The sequence below is a fragment of the Hyaena hyaena genome, unplaced genomic scaffold (genome assembly GCF_003009895.1).
Source record: "Hyaena hyaena isolate Hyena2069 unplaced genomic scaffold, ASM300989v1 scaffold_45, whole genome shotgun sequence".
Lineage (NCBI taxonomy): Eukaryota > Metazoa > Chordata > Mammalia > Carnivora > Hyaenidae > Hyaena > Hyaena hyaena.
This window is the reverse complement of record NW_024080677.1, coordinates 400189-419208: the sequence shown is the minus strand read 5'-3', so window position 1 is coordinate 419208 and position 19020 is coordinate 400189. Positions and strand designations below refer to the sequence as shown.

The 19020-nt window shown below is 38.9% G+C and overlaps 1 protein-coding gene across 6 annotated transcripts in view; it reads right to left on the bottom strand.

The window, feature by feature from the left end:
- Positions 1-19020, bottom strand: part of PLAAT1 (phospholipase A and acyltransferase 1) — a 40463-nt gene that overhangs the window by 8999 nt on the left and 12444 nt on the right. For 4 of the 6 annotated variants that reach the window (XM_039230398.1, XM_039230393.1, XM_039230396.1 and 1 more), the window contains 2 exons: positions 14569-14707; positions 9885-10153 (listed from right to left, as the gene is read on the bottom strand). In XM_039230398.1, coding sequence (XP_039086329.1) covers positions 9885-10153; positions 14569-14707 — 408 coding nt within the window. Of the gene's footprint in view, positions 1-1257; positions 1510-9884; positions 10154-14568; positions 14708-15338; positions 15404-19020 lie in introns of those variants that run through there. The other 2 variants (XM_039230399.1, XM_039230394.1) reach the window with 2 other exon arrangements.

Below are 19020 nucleotides of genomic sequence, written 5' to 3'. Positions count from 1 at the left end.
TTATGCCAATCTCACCCTAATTTGACAATATTAGAAAAAATGCTTTATTTTTCTTTTTACTATTACTTGAAAGCAGAGCATCAAAGGAAGAGGAAACTCAGCTTAGAATAAAAATGAAGGGGTCATTTTGGATCGTGGTATCTGGTAGAAGACACTTACTCCTCCCAGAGGACCAGTGGAGGAAGAGGGAGTTTGGGGGTTATCTGGAGACAGAACTGATGTCATTAAGGGAAGAGGTTAGACAGGGAACAAGGAAGAGAGTTGGGTTTCTGTCAGTGATAGGGTCATAAACGCTATCTGTTCACTGCGTCTTCTGTTGAGTTACTTTATCTACTGCTTTCCTTATTCCTTGATCGTACCTTCTCACCCCCATTTACTTGAACTTTTTCTTTATTTAATGCCATGCTTTTAGTTATGACATAAGAAGGATGTCATTGGTTAGTGGTGTGGTCTGTAGGGTAATGCTACAATGTCTGATACAATCCTAGGGTATGGAGACCTGCATTCACTTTTCTCCACCAGCTGCCAACAGGAATTCCCTTGGGAACGTATCAAACAGCAATTTGTTTCATTCAACAGATAATCAATAAAATGCAAGAATAAAATCATGATACTCTTTGACTTACAGTAAAAGCCTTGAACAGTAACATGAGATCTTGTTGTCTAAATATGGCACATCAAACCTACTTTAATGATCTCTTTTTAAGGTTAAAAAGGCCAAAGCCTTGAAATACTTCAAAGGATACAATGTAGCTCTGTAGAAGTAACAGCCCACTCTTGTGTGGCTCATACTCCTGACAAATGAGTGACTTCCAGGGAAATCACTGGATCTGAAACACCAGCGGAAAGGATCCCGTCTCCCATCCGCCCCACCCCCATCTGCACAGGAACTAGGCGATAGGAGTCCACCCTCAAATGGATTGTTAATCAAAGCTCCTCAAACTGCTTAACCAAATGCTCAATTCCCCAGTTTCTTTTCGGACCAGAAAAGGAATACGAAGTTCGATGTCAATCTCAACAATTTGGGGGATCTCAACATTTCTTTTAAAATCACATATCAGTGTGATTTTACTTCCTCTGGCAAGTACAAAGTAGCTGCCTTCAGGAAAAAGGAAAACAATATTTATGGTAGAAGATAAAATGCGACGTGATTGTTTTAAGATCTTTCGGTGGCTTGCTCAAAAGGCTACTGCTTCTTGTTTAAGCTGCCACGGCAGATCTCTGCTGGTAGGGAGAAAAATTTCCATGGCTCAATGATGAGATAACATTGGTAAGCAATTTATTAAAGAGCCTGCCATCCATCACTGGAATTTGGAACAATAATGATGCATCGAAAATAATATTCATCCCAGTTTTTTTTCCCCTCCTCACAAATTCCTTCAGTTCCAATATCTCTTCAGTAAACTGTTAATAGTATTTTGCTCTTTGTCTTTTTGGAAATAAGCCCAGGAGTGAGAAGGCACCAGCAGCAGCGGTCACAAACCCAATGGTACTTATTGCTTGGTTGGCCTACAGAGAAATGAGAAACAGAAAAGACCACATCTTATTCTAAAGGCACCTCAGTGTCCTAAATCCTTTGAAAGACCCTTTCACTTGAAAGACCCTTTCAATTACACTGGAAAAACTTAAAGCTTCGTGCAAAATTAAATTCTGTGTGAAGATGAATAAATTTGTAGTTTTTATAATTATGATGAAGATAGAGTTAAATACACATAGGTATATGTTCTTCTTATTTTTATGGCCCCCAACAGTTTATAACTCATCTTGGCACAATTCTTAATAATCATCGTGGTACATCTAGGAGGTAGTATTACTCCTGTTTTGCAAAACTTGGTAAGTTAAATGATTTGCCTGGGGTCATCTCACCAAGATGTAAATTTAGATATCAGTTGAGCTATGAACCATGTGTTTCCCCTCCAAATAATCCCTGCCTCCTAAATACACCGTAGTTTGGTCTATACCAGAGTGAATATCTGTGTACGTGTTTGTGTGTGTGTGTGTCTGTGCGTGTGTGTGTGTGTGTTCCCTGACTCAAGAATGTCAACTAGCAAAATAATTCACAGACGTAATCTAAGCTAACCACCTATAAGCTCTTATTTGGTAGATTCAATTTCTATTTTGATAAGCAAACTTCAAAAGAGGTCACTATTGATGTTAACTATTGTGTCACAAATTAATTTCTCATGTAGACAAACTAAAATAAACCACTCTCAAGCTCAATTGTCCATAAAGGAGTTCAGACATTTACAGCTTTAAGGGTATTAATCATCATCATGATGAGGAATCTAATAAATATTCAGGATTTTCATGGCACTCAGCAAACATTGCTTTCCATCTGCATGAGTTTGAGCGGTTTTATGACCCAAAGGTCATATTCAGATGCTTCAGAGTCATCAGATATTCTGAAAACAACAGTTGTTCTCTGGGATTTAAGAATCAGGCTTTCAAATAAAGCGAAACATGTCCCCCAAATGATTCTGGGGACCAACCCAAATGCTGGAAAGCCTGACCCAGATCATGTTTGAGCATGCCCTGTCTCTAACCCATGGGGCTCCACCACATAGCCTGCCACCCCCACGTGACTGCCACATAGTGCTACCTGCCTACCAACCGCAAGGGCCTGGCCAAGACAGCAGCTCATGACAGGAGTGTTTACTCCATTACGTCACCCTGTGGTCTGCAGGGACGAGGCCGGTCACCATAACTCCCTGCTCTGACACCATCCACAGTTGCCAGGGAGAACGGCAGCTGGCAAACAAATGACAAATACTATTTCGGTTGACAATCCTAACGTTATGTATTTGCTTGCTTGCTTGTTTTATTCATAATTTTTAATTAGTCACCACCTAAGTTATTTCCCGGAGAAGACTCAGAATTTGCTACAGCCCAGAACTACCCATAGGGAGCCGAAGGGACAGGCAGATACAAGACAGAGGACAAAATTCCAAAGAAAGGCTAAATCAATAATCAGAGAGGGCTCAAGGATTATAAATCAAGCCTAACTCTCATAGAATTCCAGGCAGATGCTGAGATCCCAGGAAGATCTGATACAGGGAAACATGGCAGGCAATGAACAAATAGGAAGGTCCAATTGGCGTCTTTAGAGAGAGGAGTCAAATGGCAGCAGGGTACAGCCTTGGGGAAACGTCAGATTGTGTGGGTAGGGTGGTCCCAGCTAAATGCCGACCTAACTCACTGTGTTATCTTTCAGCCACTAGAAATACAAGAAGTGAAAGAAATCCCACAAATCTAAGAGGCCTGGGGAGAGCAATGTGATCCTAAACCAAAATCCCTTAAGAGCACGCAGGCCAGATACAATTACAAGGAAACTGTTTCCTATAGTGCACACAGTTTCCCAAATCCCAAACACTTACTTAAAGTTATAGTCTAGATGGCAAAATCCTGTGTAGTTCAGGCAATCCCTTGGCGTTATATGTACTGGGATCTGACGTGCAAGATTATAATATCTCAGAACGTTCCCAGAATGAGTATGAAGCAGAGCTTTTATTGCATGATTTACTTAGGATTATAAAATCACCTAAGCTGACTCTTCACACTTTGATCCTTTATGGGCTTTCTGACTGGTGGCCATAATAAAGGCCTCATTCTGAGAACCTATGCATGACCAAGGAAACATTAGTTGAATCTGGAGTGCTGTATCCTGACACAGTGTAGCTGGGTCACAGATGACCACAGGGTTTATCAAATTTCCTCTTTCTCTGAGACTCTAAGATTACAGTGCGATGTACTGAGGCACAGTCAGGATGTATTGTAGATCAGCTTGTCCAAGCCTATTCAAGAGTGCTCCCATCTTCCACAAAGCTAGGCACATTTTAATACCTTGCTAAGACTCTACCAGTGGAAAATGTCTACTTAAAATCTTGTTTAAAAGAAAAGACAAGCCACATACTAGGAAAAAATCACTTCCAACAGGCAAATCTGATAAGGAACTGTTATCCAAAATATGTAAAAAGCTCTTAAAACTCAACAAAAAGAAAACAAGCAAGCAACCCAATTTACAATGGGCAAAGACCTCAAGAGACGCGTCATCAAACGTGCAGATGACAAAGGAGCGTATGAAAAGATGCTTAACTTCCTACATGTTTATGGAATTGCAAATTAAAACAGTGAGACACCACTATGTACCTATTGAATGGCTAAATCCCAAAATGTTCATAACACTAAATGTGCTAGAAGACATGGAAAAACAGGAACTCTCATTCATTGTTGGTGGGAATGCAAAAGGGCACAACCACTTTGGTTTCTAACAATAAATATATTCTTACCATACAATCCAGTAATCATGCTCCTTGGTGTTTACCCAAAGGAGTTGGAAATTTATATCCACACACAAAAACCTGCACACAAAGGTTTCTAGCAGTTTTATTCATAATGACTAAAACTTGAAATCAATCAAGATGTTTTTGGTTGGTGAATGCACATCCAGACAATGGAACGTTACTTGGTGATAAAGAAAAATGAGTTACCAAATCATGAACAGGCACGGAGGAATTTTAAATGCGTATTGCTTAGTATGCATTCTGCTCAGTAGTTGCCAGAGACTTAGAGAGGAGGAAAGATGAATAGGCAAGCAGAACATAGAGGAGTTTTAGGGCAGGGAAACTTCTGTATGATGCTGTAATAATGGATATATGTCACTACACAGTTGTTACAATTTATAGAATGGACAACACTAAGACTAAACCCTAATGTAAACTATTTTGAGAGACAACATTTTTCCTTTATCCATCTTAGATTTTCAGCTGAGGCTCACTAATAAAAGACAAACTGACAAGAGAAAACCAAACAGGTTTACTAACATGTACATCTCCTATCTACATGGAAGAAACTCAGGGAATAGCAACTCAAAGAGGTGGCTTAGGATTCAGGCTTGTACAGCACATCTTCCACAAAGATCAGTACATTTGTAGAATAATGACAGGACAAAGAAAGCAGTTTCAGGCTTCCAAGGGTGGCAGATCATGTGAAGGTAAATATATGGGAAACTAATGGCAAAGGCTAGTTGGTAAAGGTTATTTAGATTCCTCTATTGGTTGTCTGTGATGAGTAGGTTTTGTCCCTCCTGCTAGCAAAGGAAGGGGGATGCCTTTGAAAATGTATCTCCCACTTTTAGGCAAATAGGTGGAGAGCAGGGCCTGCGTCTTCTCAACTGCCTTTGGCTCAAAATAATCTTTATGGCACATATTTTGGGGTGATATTCTAGTGTCCTTCACTATGGACTTTGGTGGGTAATGTGTTAGTGTTGGTTCATTGTTTATAACAAATATACCATGCTGATATGGAACGTTGATGGTGGGGGAGAGTTATGTGGGAACTCTCTAAACTTCCAGATCATATTTGCTGTGAATTGTAGATTGCTCTAAAAAAAAAATCTATTAATTTTTTTAAAACATAAAGTACAAAGACGAAAAAAGATGGACCATGATCCTTCCACCTTTCCAATCTTTTTAAACACAGTTGAGGTTTTTTAATTTGAAGGAAATACATAGCCATTCCCCAAGAAAACTGTTCTATGTTCAAGACCCCTAATCCCTTGGAGCAAAGGCAGTCCTATACATTGCAATCCAGGCCTATCTCAAAAAAACAAGAAGAATCACAAACCTAACCTCGCACCTAAAGGAACTAGAAGCAGAGCAACAAAGAAACACCAGCAGAAGAAGAGAAATAATAAAGATCAGAGCAAAAATAAATAATATAGAATCTGAAAAAAGCAAACAACCAGAAGAACAGATCAATGCATAGAAGTTCTGTTTTTTTTAAAGAATAAACAAAATCGATAACCCCCTAGCCAGACTTCACAAAAAGAGAGAGAACCCAAATAGATAAAATCATGAATGAAAGTGGACAGATCACAACCAACACCACAGAAATACAAACAATTATTAGAGAATACTATGAAAAATTATATGCCAACAAATTGGACAACCTGGAAGAAATGGACAGGTTACTGGACACCCACATGCTACCAAAACTCAAATGGGAAGAAATAGAAAATTTGAACAGACCCATAACCAGCAAGGAAATCAAATCAGTTATCAAAAATCCCCCAACAAATAAGAGTCCTGGGCCAGATGGCTTCCCTGAGAAATTCTACCAGACATTTAAAGCAGAGTTAATACCTATTCTTCTCAAGCTGTTCTGAAAAATAGAAATGGGAGGAAACCTTCTGGACTCATTCTATGAAGCCAGCATTACCTGGATTCCCAAACCAGACATAGACCCCACTCACTAAAAGGAGAATTACAGGCCAATATCCCTGGTGAACATGGATGCAAAATTTCTCACCAAAATCCTAGCAAATCGAATTCAACAGCATGTTAAAAGAATTATTCACCATGATCAAGTGGGATTCATCCCTGGGCTGCAGGGCAGGTTCAATATTCACAAATCAATCAGTGTGATATATCACATTAGAAGAAGAAAGGATAAGGGTCATATGATCCTGTCAACAGTTGCAGAAAAAGTATTTGACAAAATACAGCATCTTTTCTTAATAAAAACCCTTAAGAAAGTTGGAAAGAACATACCTTAACATCATAAAAGCCCATTTATGAAAGCCCACCGCTAATATCATCCTCAATGGAGAAAAACTAAGAGCTTTCCCGCTGAGATCAGGAACACGACAGGGATGTCCACTCTCACCACTGTCGTTTAACATAGTGCTGGAAGTCCTAGCCTCAGAAATTAGACAACAAAATGAAATAAAAGGCATCCAAACTGGCAAAGAATAAGTCAAACTTTCACTTTTTGCAGATGATACGATACTGTACATGGAAAACCTGAAAGACCCCACCAAAAAGATGCTAGAACTGATACGTGTACTCGGCAAAGTTGCAGGATATAAAATCCATGTACAGAAATTGGTTGCAATTCCATACACCACTAATGAAGCAGCAGAAAGAGAAATCAAGAAATTGGTCCCATTTACAATAGCACCAAGAACCACTGATACCTAGGAATAAACCTCAGTAAGGATATAAAATATCTGTATGCTTAAAACTATAGAAAACTTATGAAAGACATTGAAAAAGACACAAAGAAATGGAAAAACATTCCATGCTCATAGATTGGAAGAAAAAATATTGTTAAAATGTCAATACTACCCAAAGCAATCCACACATTCAAAGAAATAGCAAAATTGCACCAGGAACCTTCTCAGAGCTAGAACAAACATTCCTAAACTTTGTTTGGAACCACAAAAGACCCCGAATAGAATAGCCAAGGTAATGTTGAAAAAGAAAACCAAAGCAGGAGGCATCACCATCCCAGACTTCAGCCTCTTACAAAGCTGTCATCGTCAAGACAGTATGGTATTGGCACAAAAACAGACACTATTGAAATCGAAGAGAGAACCCAGAATTGGACCCACAAATGAATGGCCAATTAATCTTTGACAAAACAGGAAAGAGTATCCAACGGGTAAAAGGCAGTCTTTTCAGCAAATGGTGCTGGGAGAACTGGACAGCGACATGCAGAAGAATGGAAAGGGACCGCTTGCTTACACCACACACAAAAATAAACTCAAAATGGATAAAAGACCTAAATGTGAGACAAGAAACCACCGAAACCCTAGAGGAGAAAACAGGCAACAACCTCTTGCCATTTGCAACAATGTGGATGGAACTGGAGGGTATTACGCTAAGTGAAATAAGTCCGTCACAGAAAGACTGATGTCCTATGTTTTCACTCATGTGGAATTTGAGAAAGTCAACAGAAGACCATGGGGGAAGGGAAGGGGAATAAATAATTTCAAAGGCGGAGGCAAGCCATAAGAGACTCTAAAATACAAAGAACAAACTGAGGGCTGATGGGGGTGGGGAGACATGCGGGAGAGGGGAAAGTGAGTGATGGGCATTGAGGAGGGCACTTGTTGGGATAAGCACTGGCCATTGTATGTATGCAATGAATCATGGGAATCTATTCCCAAAGCCAAGAGTACACTGTATATACTGTATATTAGCTAACTTAATAATAAATAAATCCATACATGCATATATACATACATACATTTGTTGAAACTTTCAAAAAAGGGCCCCCAATCCCTAGGGAGACCCCAAAACTAATCGAACATTAGCTATTATTAGTAGTAATACTATGAATTATTGATAGTAATGAAAATAATAATAAAGTTATAGTTTCTATCAGATCAACATAAATATTAACGAAGAGTACCAATAAAGAGCTATAAAATTCTTAAATGCTATAATCTAAGATACATTGTCTACTGGGATGGATGAGATGTAGTAAGTGTGCTAAGAGACTTCAAAAATCTAGTATAATCCCCCAAACAGCCTCAGTTTATAGACTAGGAAACTGATAAAGAATGTTCTCAAAGCCACCCAGCTAATAACTGGGGAAGATGAGGTTGTGGTTCTGGGAAGCACAGTGTCTAAGCCTAGGCGAGTTCTTAAGGTTGTCATTATACTTCTTTCCACAAGACCAGCTAGAGAACAGTTCTAGTTGTTGAGGAATGATTAATTTTTCATGGGTCTTGATTCTGGGTATGAAAGGGGAAAAGATGAGGGATCATATATTAGAGCCAAGCAAGAAGATGGTTCTAATCCTTTTCTTTTTAAGCCACATTAAAAAAAAAAATTGAACACAGTGGATAACTTTATCATTTACAAAGGAGAGGGATGGGCTCCATTTCCTGGTTATACCATTAGTTTTCAATGTGAAGGTCAGCAGGAATTTGTGTGGCTATCCTCTGTGTTCTGGCTCGGAAACGATTTATTGTTACATGTGACTAGAACATTCATTATGTTAATATATTTGCTAATAAAAATGAATTTCCAATTAAATTATTTCCTAATGAGAACAAATGTATCCTTTCATTATGTTCCCTGTACCATCTTCCCAAGCTTCTGTGAGAGGAATTGTAAACTAATTCCTTAGAACAGATGTTTATATAACCGATTCAACCATTTCAAGATACTGGGAGCCTCTATTCATTCTCTAATATCACTTTAATAAATCTTTAGGTTAGAATATCAACATTGGAATCGGACTGGTGGCGCAAAACAGTGTGAGAGGTGACAACATTACATGCTACTTTAAAAATAAAGTAATGAGGGGCGCCTGGGTGGCTCAGTCGGTTAAGCGTCCGACTTCGGCTCAGGTCATCATCTCACAGTTAGTGGGTTCCACCCTCGCGTCGGGCTCTGTGCTGACAGCTCAGAGCCTGGAGCCTGCTTCAGATTCTATGTCTCCCTCTCTCTCTGACCCTCCCCTGCTCACGCTGTCCCTCTCTCAGAAATAAAACATTTAAAAAATTTTTTTAAAATAATTTATCCATTTTAAGAAATCACCCAAAATCTCAGTTAATGAAAAGGTCTGCTTAAAAGCACAGGGTTCCTCTGACACTTGCATTGCAAGGAGATAGGAATAATTTTCAAACCCACCCAAATATATCTGTCATTAGTTGGCCTCTCTCAGCTAATGGAGAAGAATTCACGAGTTACCATCTCTCTTTCTGGCAAATGAACTCCCATTTTAATATTTCACCATTCTTTTCAGGATGTTCCTTTCAGCATGTGAGGTTACTGATTTGAAACTGCTGGATGGCAGGGAAATGGGAGGGAAAAACCCCGAAGGACAGAAGGCAATAGAACTGACAGAAAAGCTATGGTCTTAATTCTGCCTCAAGTTCCTTTAGCCCTAAATTCACGATGTCCACGTTCTAACACTCATGTGGTCATAACTGCTACAGGATCTTGGACCCCTTCATTCATTTCCTTATCCTTCGGATTCTCATCTTTTCTCGTTCTTTTCATGTTTCTGAGGCCTGAGAATCTTATCATAGTCAGTAGTTCCTATTTTTCCAAGGTAAGAAACTTCTTTTACAGCTTCTAAAGAAAACTCACCTGCTCTGAAATTCCTTCTCCGTAGCGAAGCAAAGTCACAAAATGCTCGCAGTTGTTGACAAGTATGTCATAATCCACCTCCTGTCCAATTACAATCTCTGACCGCTGCATGACTTCCTCCACGGGGAGGGGAGGATAAGTTTCATCATATTTATTATTTATTCTGTATGTGTCGTTTCCCACGACATCCTTCAGGAGCTGCATCTTCACTAGGGCCTTCCTGCTAAATATAGACTTAGCGCTCGTAAATGCTGCAGAAACGCCATCCTCTATAAGGAGAATGCTGGTTAGCAAGATGTGGTGAGAGAACCCCAATGCCATAGCATTGCAATGCCACAACTTTGGAAAGGATGGAGTCACCGAACCTAGCTCCGTTCCAAACTTACCGCCAGACCAGAAGCCACTTACTCTTACCAGGCTTAATAACGCATTTGATAGTTTATCAATAACACTTAATACTATGTGAGTGAAAATATAAGAGAAACCCTGTATCTACCCATACAGCAAACTGGGTGAGAAAACTCCCCATTCTTGAGGAGTAAGTTCTCTATCAGTTGCCATTATTATTAACGATCTTGGTACATGTTCCTAGCATAGTACAGATAAAACCATTGCCTCCTCTTTTTTCTATAAAATATGCTCTTTTTCAGCATCTGAACCCTTCCAAACTATCTCTGGGCCTCAGCAGCTGTGCATGGTGATCGATAACCTCATCCTACTTGTCTAAGTGTGCTCCGTACCCCTTTCTCTGTTTTTTACACTTGCTCTCTCAACTTGGCTTCCATTTGGTTCCAATTTGAAACCCCTCCCAGGGGTCAGCCGGGGTCAAGCTGGTTTTATCTTGCCAGTTCCTTTTGGCCAAGAAACACGGTCCTGAAACGAAATCTAGCCTAGTAGTCAAAGTCCATTAGATGTGGCTCCATGCTATGTGCTACCCACCTAGTACATGTTCCACCACCTGCAACTCCCTTTTAGCTGCCTTAATTGGCAAGCATTTGCCTAGACTGCTAGGTATCCGTGTCTCCTGGCCTGCGACTGCCTGTATCTGAGGTTGGACAGACGACTGTTCAGTGTTCAGCTCTAATGCCAGGCCCGGGTCCCTCTCCATCTGCCCAAGACTGCTATGCTTGGCTATGTGTTCAAGTCAATCATGAGAGAGAGAGTCTCCACGTAACCAGTGTTTAGAGAGTCTTCCTTTTTGTAATCACTGAAAGCTAACTTTCTTTTCTCCTCTTCTTTTTTCCTGCCTTCCAAGCCCCTTTCCCTTCAAGCAACATTTCTGGCAAATATCTTACACGTTGAAAGTTCTTGTACATTACAAGTTCTTTGAGCCTAGGTCTCCTAGTTAGAATTACTGAAGTTTTTTTATACTAGAATGATGCTATCAATTTATAGATGAAGACACTGAAGCTTAGAGAGGTAAACTGGCTTGCAAAATATCACACAAATAGCTAACAGCAGAACCAGAACCTGGATTTCAGTCTACAGGATCAAAGCTCAGCGCTAGAACCATATTAATATGGAGCTTAACAGATGAAAATAAGGAAAGCCTAGAAAAAAATCTATTATTTTCCAGACGTGAAAGCTACAGCGATAATGCTGCATTGCTTAGTGTTAATCACTAGATTCTGCAGAAACTAATCACTCTGTATCATAAATGTCACTTTACTTGCCATTTCTGTTTCCAATATTCTAGAACAAGAGGCAATATCTCAAATGTTGCAAAAATCACTTCATTAGAAATTCTCAGACATCTTCAAGATAGTAAGACCAAGATTATTAATACTTCTTTTTAAAGGTGACTTGAAGAAAAATATACCCCAGGCTACTTGTTATTTGCATACATTTTTTTCCTTAAAAAACAAGTTAATTTGTGCTTGTTTCTAAATATTTAGGAAATACAGAAAAAAACAACATAAATATGTAAATTTAAATCACCCATTAACTACCCACCCATAAATAATCAAGTAATTATTTTGAGGTACTTTCAATATGTCTTTTATTAACCCATGTATATTGATGAATGCCTAGGTGTGAATTCACATGGGTATATATTATTTCTTTGCAAACTAGGTATCATAGGACCCACTGTATTTTTAATCTGGAATTTTTCAGATGAATGTCAGGCAAGATTATTTCTCAAGCAATTAAGCATGTCCAGAAATAAGATTTTTAATGTCTGTTAAATCACTATTGTTTTGGCCTATCTAGCACCCCATCTCACTCTGCCTCTTTCTTTCTGGAAAAGCTTTTGCGTGGGCCAATCATAGTCTCTCCTTCTCCAGGGGACAAGGATGGTACAGGAATAGGTAAGGGATCCACCAGATGAGATTGTTCTCCACTCTATTTCTAATTGCAACAGGCAGGGATTGGCTCTCTCCTGTTAGGTCACAAGACTATAAGAACGAGAGCCTAAGGATTTTGATGACTATCAGTTCAGCTTCCTAGAAAGACATAGTCTAGGAGAATGAAGACAATACATGGAAAGGAAATGCAGATGTGAGTCTTGATAATCATGTTCATACCCCAGGGTGCCTGAGTGGCTCAGCCGGTTAAGTGGCCGACTTCGGCTCTGGTCATGATCTCATGGTTTGTGGGTTCAAGCCCCGCGTTGGGCTCTGGGCCGAGAGCTCAGAGCCTGGAGCCTGCTTTGAATTCTGTGTCTCCCTCTCTCGCTGCCCCTCCCCTGCTTGTGCTCTGTCTCTCTCTCCTCTCTCTCTCTCAAAAATAAACATGAAAAAATTTTTTCTTAAAATATCATGTTCATACCCCTACATCCAGGCATCCCTGAAGCCGGGGCACCAACCATCTTTATCCATTTTGTAGTTTCCCTCAGTGAATCAAGGAATTTGCCTTTTTGCTTCTGCTAATCTTTGTTTGTTTCTGTTACTTATAACTAAAGAATTCTGTCAAACACAGAATAGTCTAATATTCTGTGGCGAAGTCATAACTCATTTAACTAGTTCCCTATTGAATCTAAACTATTGTTGGCTTCTTTTTTTTTTAACCTCTTCATCCCCTTCACATATTTCACCGGTCGCCCTATCCCTCCCCTCTGGCAACCACCCACTGCTCTCTGTATTTGTGAGTCTGTTTCTGGTTGTTTGTTCATTTGTGGTTTTGTGGGTTGTTTGTTTTTTTCTTAGATTCCATGTATAAGTGAAAACATATGGTATTCGTCTTTCTCTTATTTCACATAGCATAATACCATATAGATCCATCCATGTTAATCCAAAAGGCAAGAGCTCATTCTTTTTTATGGCTGGATAATATTCCATTACATACATATATTACATATTATATATATAACATATTATATGTGTGTGTGTGTTTGTGTGTATTATGTTACATCTTCTTTATCAATTCATCTATTAATGGAGACCTAGGCTGCTTATCATGGCCATTGTAAGTAATGCTGCAGCAAACATAGGGGTACATATATCTTTTCAAATTAGTGTTTTCATTTTCTTTGGGCAAATATCCAACAGTGAATTCTTGGATCATAGGTATATCTATTTTTAATCTTTTGAGGAAACATCATATTGTTTTCCACAATGGCTGCACCAATTTACATTCCCACTGATAGTGCAGAAGGATTCCCTTTTCTCCGCATCCTCACCATCACTTGTTAATCTGCCATTGCCTGTTTTTTTTTAACTGTTATGAGATAGAAGTGAATACCCTTATAATGAATGTTACTCTACATCTCTATAAATATTTCTGAAGAATAGACTCAGAGAAGGACAATTACAGGGTCAGAGCATATGAATTCTTTTAAGACTCTTCATACATATTATTAAATTGCTTTCGTAAACAATGTTATCAACTTTCATTTCTTTCTTTTTTTTTAAATATTTTTATTTATTTCTAGGAGAGAGAGAGAGAGAGAGAGAGAGAGAGACAGCATGAGCAGGGGAGGGTCAGAGAGAGAGGGAGATACAGACTCTGAAATAGGCTCCAGGCTCTGAGCTGGCAGTCAGCACAGAGCCCGACGCGGAGCTCGAACCCACGAACCGCGAGATCATGACCTAAGCGAAAGTCGGACGCTTAACCGACTAAGCCACTCAGGCACCCCAACTTTCATTTCTTTCAACAATATCCTTGTTTTGATTTCATTATACCCTTATCAACACTGACTATTATCACTTTTAAATCTTCACTAAGGCGATAGGCATAAAATGTGTTATTCTGTCATACAATTCCTAGACCACTCCCTTTAAAGATGGGTATTGGCTTCTTTTCTTCTTCTACATATTGTTCTTAGTTCTTTACCCATTTGTTTGTTGGGAGTTTGGTGTTTACGTATCCTCAGCATCTAGAATAACATTTGGCACATACTGGGTAACCTATCAATAGATGTTGAACAAATCGAAATGATTTGTGTCATATACAAAGACACGGACTCTTACGTTTGTGAGAAATATTTTCCCAGTGGATTATTTCCTTTGTAATTGTGTGGGTTTCTTTTAATCCAGAGGTTTTAAATTTTAATGTCCATTGGTCTTTGTGATTTAGCCAAAGCCACTATGGTCTTACTGTGTCCTTCTCTAAACCTATTTCAGATACATTTATCTACTTTCTACATTTTATTTCTATTTTGTCTTCTTTTATGATTTCATTCATGACTCCTTCTTATCATAAAAGAATTCAAATGCTCCCAGGAGTTGCCAGAAACAAAACTTACCTAGAGGTGCTATGTTGATAACATAACCATCACCCAGGTACAGTGCCCAGTGCTGATAGCCAGAACGAAACACTTCAATCAAGTCCCCCGGCTGGGGGTTACCAGGATAGCTCAAACTAAAGCAATCATTAAACGCCATCTGCAATGACAGATACAAAGAAGATCCAGCTGACACGACTTGCCAAAAGAAAACCAGTTTAGGACCTCCACTGAAGTATAAGGATATAGAATTTATTGGGATTGCATTCCTTATTAAAGACTTAAACTCATACCACTGTCCTTTTCTTTAAATGATTCCAACACTGAATTCTGTGTGCACAAGTGAAAGAAAAGTGAGAAAGAATTTGTCTGCTAATTGTTTCATTTTCTACAGCACTGCTTCTTATCCTGACCAACCCCACGGCTCCTTTACAATAATAAGCACCTTACAGTTCTCTCTTTAAATCCAGACATTCATAGAAAATATGATTTACCTATACACAAAATTTCAAAAATATTAATTCAGTGCCCTATTGGAACAGAAAGGGAAAGTAAATTTACAATAATATCTATTTTACTTATGTAAATACTTGGTCCATGACTATATGAAAAGATACAATAATGTGTCCATAAACTTGCACTTACTTAGCATGAAAGCGTCAAGATTCAGTAGCAGAAGATGAGGAGTCTTTTAGCCTTTCAAATATCAGCACAGTAAAATCAAAGAACAGGGTATGGGTGGAAGGACACTGATATTCTGTGGGAAAAATACCTTGTATTGCAAAACTTACTCTCTCAGTTAACTGAAGCAGAGAGAATTTCCAGGCTCAGAGGAGTGCCCAGCCATTCAGTCACACTGTAAGATATGGGACATTTATTCCTTGTGCCAAACTGTACTGTGCAATTGAGGTACTTCAGTCTCTACCCATTCAATATCAGTAAATGGTCTTTGTCATGGCACAATCACAAACACCCCCACAGATTTCCACCCCTCCCCTACTACCCCACGTACTGCCTGATGCCTGACTTACGGATTCCAGAAACCGTGTAAGGTGGCCGTGGTAGAAGTGTGACAACTTGGAAGGTTGGGAAGTTCACTGTGTTGTTGAATATGTCTGAAAATTCTAAGCTTGGTGAGTTTTTCCCCCCTTTTAAGGCGCTATTTTTCAGAAAGAACATGTAAGTCTCTGATGGTTGCTTTTTACTAAAGGTTACATTTTCTACATACATATGGCATGGGAGTGGAATGACTCTGTAGAAAGAAGTTAGAGACATTCATCAATACTCAAAAGGAGATTCAGTGCTCTATCCATGTTGAATCTCTTATTGACAGCAGAATTTCTCATCATCTCTCACTCTAATGTAGATACGTACACTCAATTACAAAATAAATCCAAGTGCCAGAAAGGGAAATTTCCAAACCATCTAAATTATATTCATAATAGCACAGGCTAAGGGCCTGGGAATACAGACTATCATTTTTCTGGCACTCTAAAAGTCCTTTTTACAACACTTAATATTGGAAGGGTGTTTTCCCAAGTATTTGTATGCCATCTGTTGAAAACTTCAATCACCACACTGTCACAGGAATGTAGCCAAATGTACACTGTCCATCTGTTGAAAAATAACTATTAAAACAACTTTATGGAAACCATTAAGTCTAACCACTCTCTCAAATATGTTTGAGTCTTATTAATATGGGGTTCAGAATTTGGCCACATGAGCAGTAAAACGAAAAACAGATAATATACTATGAAATAAACAAACACGTTTCCCATGAATCGGATTCAACAAGCACACACAGCTGCCTACTGGAATTCAGGGACCTAGCCAAGCTTACAATAATAATCACCCTTTGAACAGAGAGCACTTTGTAGGGTGACATTTCTTTTTTTCCAAGTGCACTATTGCAATTAACCCTATTTAACTTTTTTAAAACTTACCACTATTTGAGTTTATTATGCTATCATTCCATTTTGTAGAAAAAAAGTATACAGTAGCTAATGCCAACTTTTGGAAAATACCCACTGAAAGCTTCATACAGATCACTTATGTTGGGGTTGCATCACGATAAACCCATCATCAGTTGAAGATCTCCTAGGTCAAAATGCATTTAATTCACCTAACCTACCAAACATCATAGTTTAACTTAGCCTAGCTCATACATGCTCAGAGCATTACGTTAGCCTACAGTTTGCAAAATCATCTAACACGAAGCCTGTTTTATAATAAAGTATTGAACATCTCGTGTACCTATGGAATACTATACTGAAAATGAAAACTGTGGTTGTATGGCTGTATGGATACAAAATGGTTCTACTTGTGTCAATTGTTGACTCTTATGGTCGCGTGGCTGACTGTTTGCTATAGCTTAGCGCCACTGCCCCAGCGTCAGGAGACAGGGTTGTACGTATCACTGGTCCGGGAAAAGATCCAAAGTCAAAACTCAACGTATGATTTCTACTGGATGCGTATTGCTTTCGCGCTATTTTAAAGTAAAAAAAGTCATGAACCAAAAAACCGCTGAGTCAGGGCCCATTTGTATTCATTCTAAAATAGAGAGGGGCAAATAATGGGCCAGGTGTTAAAGATACAAGCTCTTGTCTCAGGTCATCTACTTGCTATTAACAAATAGCAATAGTTGGGCAAACCATCTGTGTCTCAGTTTCCTGTTTTGTTTTCTTTAAATTTAAATTCCAGTTAGTTAATGGACAATGTAGTATTAGTTTCAGGTGTACAATTTAGTGATTCAACACTTCTACATACATCACCCATTGCTCATCACAAGTGCCTCCTTAATCCCCATCACCTAGATCACCCATTCCCCTTTGGAAACAGTCATTTTCTTCTCTATAGTTGAGTCTGTTTCCTGGTTTGTCTTTTTTTTTTTTCCCCCATGACCATTTGTTTTCTTTCTTAAATTCCACATAGGAGTGAAATCATATGCTATCTGTCTTTCTTTGACTGACATATTTTGCATCAGTCTCTTCATCTTGCAGGCACGTTTAAGAATAACTCAAAAAGCCAGGGCAAGTAACCTTAAATGGACAGGCTAAAAGCTGTCCCAAGTGCTCTGTGAACTGGCCAGAGCTAGGCGGGTGGATGGTAAGAGAGCAGTGGTTCTTTGTACATGTCGAGATAGTGGCTTTTATGTGATTTTAGTTCTTAGCGTTTAGGCCACAATAATGCTGTGGAATGGGTGATGCCACGGCACATTTTTAATATATTTAACACATTTTCCATCCTGGCCTATGGTTTGTGAACTGATTTATGAAACGTAAGCTAACTGATTTCCTGAAGCCTACTGTATTTATCATGTTACCACTCAAGAAACTAAGGGAGGAGATCGGAGGCTAGTATGTAAGGGGAAAGTGAGCTCCAACACCAAGCGCTTAGAATCACAGCAATTTCCTGCAGAAAAGTACTTTAGGCATTACTTAATCCGCTGCTCTCCAAATTTGGTTTTAGCAGCAGAGCCCTGAATTAAACCAAATATCAGATGGACCCACAAAAATATAAAACATAAAAGTAGCTCTGCCCTGGATGAAGTCAGAAGGAGCAGGAGAGCCCCATCTGCTCCTCACTGCGGCTGCTTCTGAGGTTGTCTGGGGCCCCAGAAATTCCAGAATGGAGCTTGAATGACACCCATCTAGTTCTAGCACAAGCCCCTCATTTTCAAGACAGAAAAAATGGAAACAGGCAGGTAATTTGACTCGCCAAAGGTCATGTGCTATTTTACAAAAGATTTTCAATAATTGCCAGAGCAATTGAATTCATTGCAAAAACAAAACAAAACAAAATAACAAAACTAAACTAAAACCTCCACATAAGTCTCACGTCTTATACAAAAAATATTTCAAAACAGATAACGGAACTAAATGTACATCTATAAAACATAGAGAAGGGGGGAGCACATAGGAAAACTCCCCAGGACCTAGGGTAGACAAAGAGTTCTAAGTCTTGATACCAAAAGTATTATCCATAAAAGGAAAAACTGACAATTTGATATCCTTAAAATTTAAAACTTTTGCACTGCAAAAGATCCTGTTAAAAGCTCAAAAAAGCAAGCTATACAATGGGAGAAAACATTTGCCAAACACATATCTGAGAAAGGACTAGTACTGAGAACGTATAAAGAACTCTCAAAACTCAAGAGTAAAAGAGCAAAGAATACAATTAGAACGTGGCCAAACGACACAAAGACATTTCACCAAAGACACAGATGTGAAGTAAGCCAGGTTAAATACCATTAACCACTTGGGAAGTGCAGATTAAAACCACAATGGGATAGCACCAAATACATATCACAAGAACTAAAATAAAAAATAGTGACAACAGAAAATGCTGGCAAGGATGAAGAGTCACTGTATCACTCGTTTGCTGGTGAGACTATAAAATGGTATAGCCACTCTTGAAGCAATGAGGCAATTTCTTTAAAAACTTGTAACTACCATACAATCCAGCAGTTGCACT